The 3,152-nt window shown below is 44.2% G+C and overlaps 1 protein-coding gene across 1 annotated transcript; it reads left to right on the plus strand.

Moving 5' to 3' along the window:
- The first annotated feature begins 2,213 nt into the window (after positions 1-2,213).
- On the plus strand, positions 2,214-3,152 carry LOC141050139 (olfactory receptor 11L1-like). The gene has a single exon (XM_073546972.1). It carries the CDS (start codon positions 2,214-2,216, stop codon positions 3,150-3,152), a length of 939 nt encoding a protein of 312 aa, XP_073403073.1.

Genomic DNA, 3,152 nt, shown 5'->3' on the forward strand with positions numbered 1-3,152 from the left:
CTGGGCTATATCAACTCAGCCCAGGGATTTGCCATGGATCCTGCCAAGCTGCAGGCGGTGATAGATTGGCAGGAGCCCCATTCTCTCAAAGGGGTGCAGCGCTTTATGGGGTTCATAAATTACTATCACCAATTCATCCCCCACTCCTCGGCTTTGGTAGCCCCCTTGGTGGCCCTCACCAAGAAGGGTGCAAATCCCAAGTTGTGGTCGGAACCTGTCTCCAAGGCCTTCTCCTCCAGTAAGTCCCATTTTGCTGGTGCTCCCATTCTACATCGCCCCGATGTAGATAAACTCTTCATTCTGGAGGTGGATGCCTCTTCCGTCGGTGCTGGAGTGGTCCTGTTCTGGAAGGTGCAGCTACCCTATTCATTGTGGCTTTTGAGCATAGCGAGGCAAAGGAGGGAGGGGGCCCAAGGAGGGGGGTAATGTTAGGCATCGAGTTCCTGCCTCTGTACAGGAGGAATCCCGAGCCTTGCCTTCTGTGGTCTCCCATTTAGTCCCGAGCGCAGAGGAGGCTGCTCAGCAAAGGCGTCACTCCCGGCGTTTTGCTCAAGCTAGTGCTGTCAAGTTGGTTGCTGCTTTCTCCTTTGGTTTAGCTTTAGCAATCCGCATTAGCCAGCAGCGAGCAGCTCCAGAAGCTAAGTCGTTTTTGCAGCCTACTGAGCATGCCCGTGGGATGACCTCCCATTGGAGATCAAAGGCCACATGCTCAGGTCTTCAAGAAGCTCGGATTGGACCATAAGCAAAATCCCGGAAGGATGCTCCTATAAAAGGTTTGCCTGGTTGCTCAGCCATGCGCTAGTATAGAATTGTTATGCTATTTGTGTGAATGATGATGGATGCATGAAACTGGTGACTGACTCATTATAACACCCCACCCTTGGATACGCATGTTTGTAGGGTTTAGGATTTATAGTCAGCGCCTAGTAGAGGCATTATCAATGCGCCACTGTGCACCAGTACTCTGCACACACTAGCGTCCAATGGTGTCGCCCACTGCAGGGCACTATCATACCACGGCAAGTGACAGTAACCACCTGTGCAGCGCCATGCGCAAACCTGTGCGCCTATCTGGCCCAATCCTGGGTGATTAGTGGCGTTCGCCTGAGCGGCACTGTGTACACTTGTACGCTTGTTTTCAATTGTATCTCTTGCTGGCACCGCAGTGGCGGTGCCGAGCGCTGATGGTCTAGAGGGACTCTATCCCTTGTCTCTGGGACAGAGTCCTGTGACCATTTAGCAGCGCTCCCTCTGCCGGGTCCTGTGAAGTTAACAGGCTCCGGCGTTTATTTCTTTGGCTCTGTGAGGTAACAGAGTTCGTCCCTGTACACACAGGGTCAGTGGTTAACCCGCCGGTGTCCAGTCAGTGCTCCGCCATTACTGAGCAGCAATTTTCCATCTCTGCACGGTGGACCCCGGGTTGCGATCGCACTTCCTTATATTTTATATTTAGTGCGATCCCCAACCCTAACACTAATGACACAATAGAAATACAATATAAAAGAGGAGGGGATTTTACGCATGTCAAGTCTTACAAAATAAATGGAAACATTTCCTAAATCTATTTATTTTCCTAAAAATTTAAAAGCAATGTTTAACAATAAGCTGTGCCTGTTCCCACCAGAGGCCATTAGTCCGGTCTCCCCGGCTTTGTCTCGGTATTATTATAAGATTTCCTCTATAAAAGGGAAGAACAATAATAATCTGATGTCTGGTGGATTCTCAGACAAGAAGAAAGGTTTTTGCTGCTCTACACAAAGAAGAATAAAGATCTTCATCCCTTCATCGCTCTCTCTACTACGGAGCATGTAGCCATATACATTTCCTGTGTAATACGAGGAGATTTTTTGTTAAACAGCATTTAATTTTCAAAAACTTTAATGAATCTCTTCTTGAAAAGAAATCTTTATTTCCTTCAGAATCACAATGATAAAGAATTTCACACATTTTACATCATAACATGATACGACATTCATTGTGATGAGTGATTGCTTTATGATTTTGAATGACTGTTGTAGGAAAGTATTATATTTACATACATTCACATTTTGTTACTTGTTATATTTCATTATATCATATTTTGCTTGCAATAAAAGTAAAATATTTTCATCCAGATAAAACTTTTCGGATACAAATTGCTTTATCTTTATAAACATTTGATGAATTTCTCTTTTAGTTTCTGAACTTTATTAGAACCAATGATCTTCCAGAATATGCAGTTCAGCAATTCCAACACAGTGTCTGACATTTTGCTCTTAGGATTCCAGAATTTACAAAGTTATAGGATTTCTTTCTTTCTTCTCCTGTTGATCATATTCTGTGTGACTGTAGGTGGAAACCTCCTGATCATTCTGGTGGTGTCCTCCAGCCGATCGCTCCACTCTCCCATGTACTTCTTCCTCACACAACTCGCTTGTTTGGACATTTTCCTCACCACCACAATAGTACCCAACATGCTCCTCATTGTGCTGTATGAGGGAAGTTCTGTGTCCTTTATTGGATGTTTGATACAATTTTATTTCTTTTTAGCCTCAGAATCATTGGAATGTCTTCTCCTGGCTGTGATGTCCTATGACCGGTATCAGGCCATCTGTCACCCTCTACATTACGCCTCAATGATGACTCTCACATTTTGTGTAAAAGCCGTTCTCTTGTGTTGGGTGATGATGTTTGCTGTTGTATTGGCTCTTTCCATAACCATGAGTTATTTGTGGTTCTGTGGACCAAACGTCATTGACCATTTCTTCTGTGATTTAGATCCAATACTTGAACTTACCTGCTCAGACACCTTCTTCATGAAAATAGAAGACATGATATTGGTTATACCATATGGACTTTGCCCCTTTACTGTCATTATTATTTCTTATGTCTATATCATCATCACCATACTGAAGATCCCCTCTGTGACCGGACGGCAGAAGACCTTCTCCACCTGCAGCTCCCACCTGGTTGTGGTGTCCTTATATTACGGGTCACTTCTTATTATCTATTTATTTCCAGATACCAAAAATATAAAGAAAACCTTCTCCATCTTCTACACGGTTATAACCCCGCTCCTCAATCCTATGATTTACAGCCTGAGTAATAGCGACATTAAGCAGGAATTTAAAAAGCTCAAGGGCAAAATGTTGTCTGCTCTGTTAGTGAGATGA

Source organism: Dendrobates tinctorius, unplaced genomic scaffold (assembly GCF_039654945.1).
Source record: "Dendrobates tinctorius isolate UK_male_01 unplaced genomic scaffold, ASM3965494v1 ptg000151l, whole genome shotgun sequence".
Lineage (NCBI taxonomy): Eukaryota > Metazoa > Chordata > Amphibia > Anura > Dendrobatidae > Dendrobates > Dendrobates tinctorius.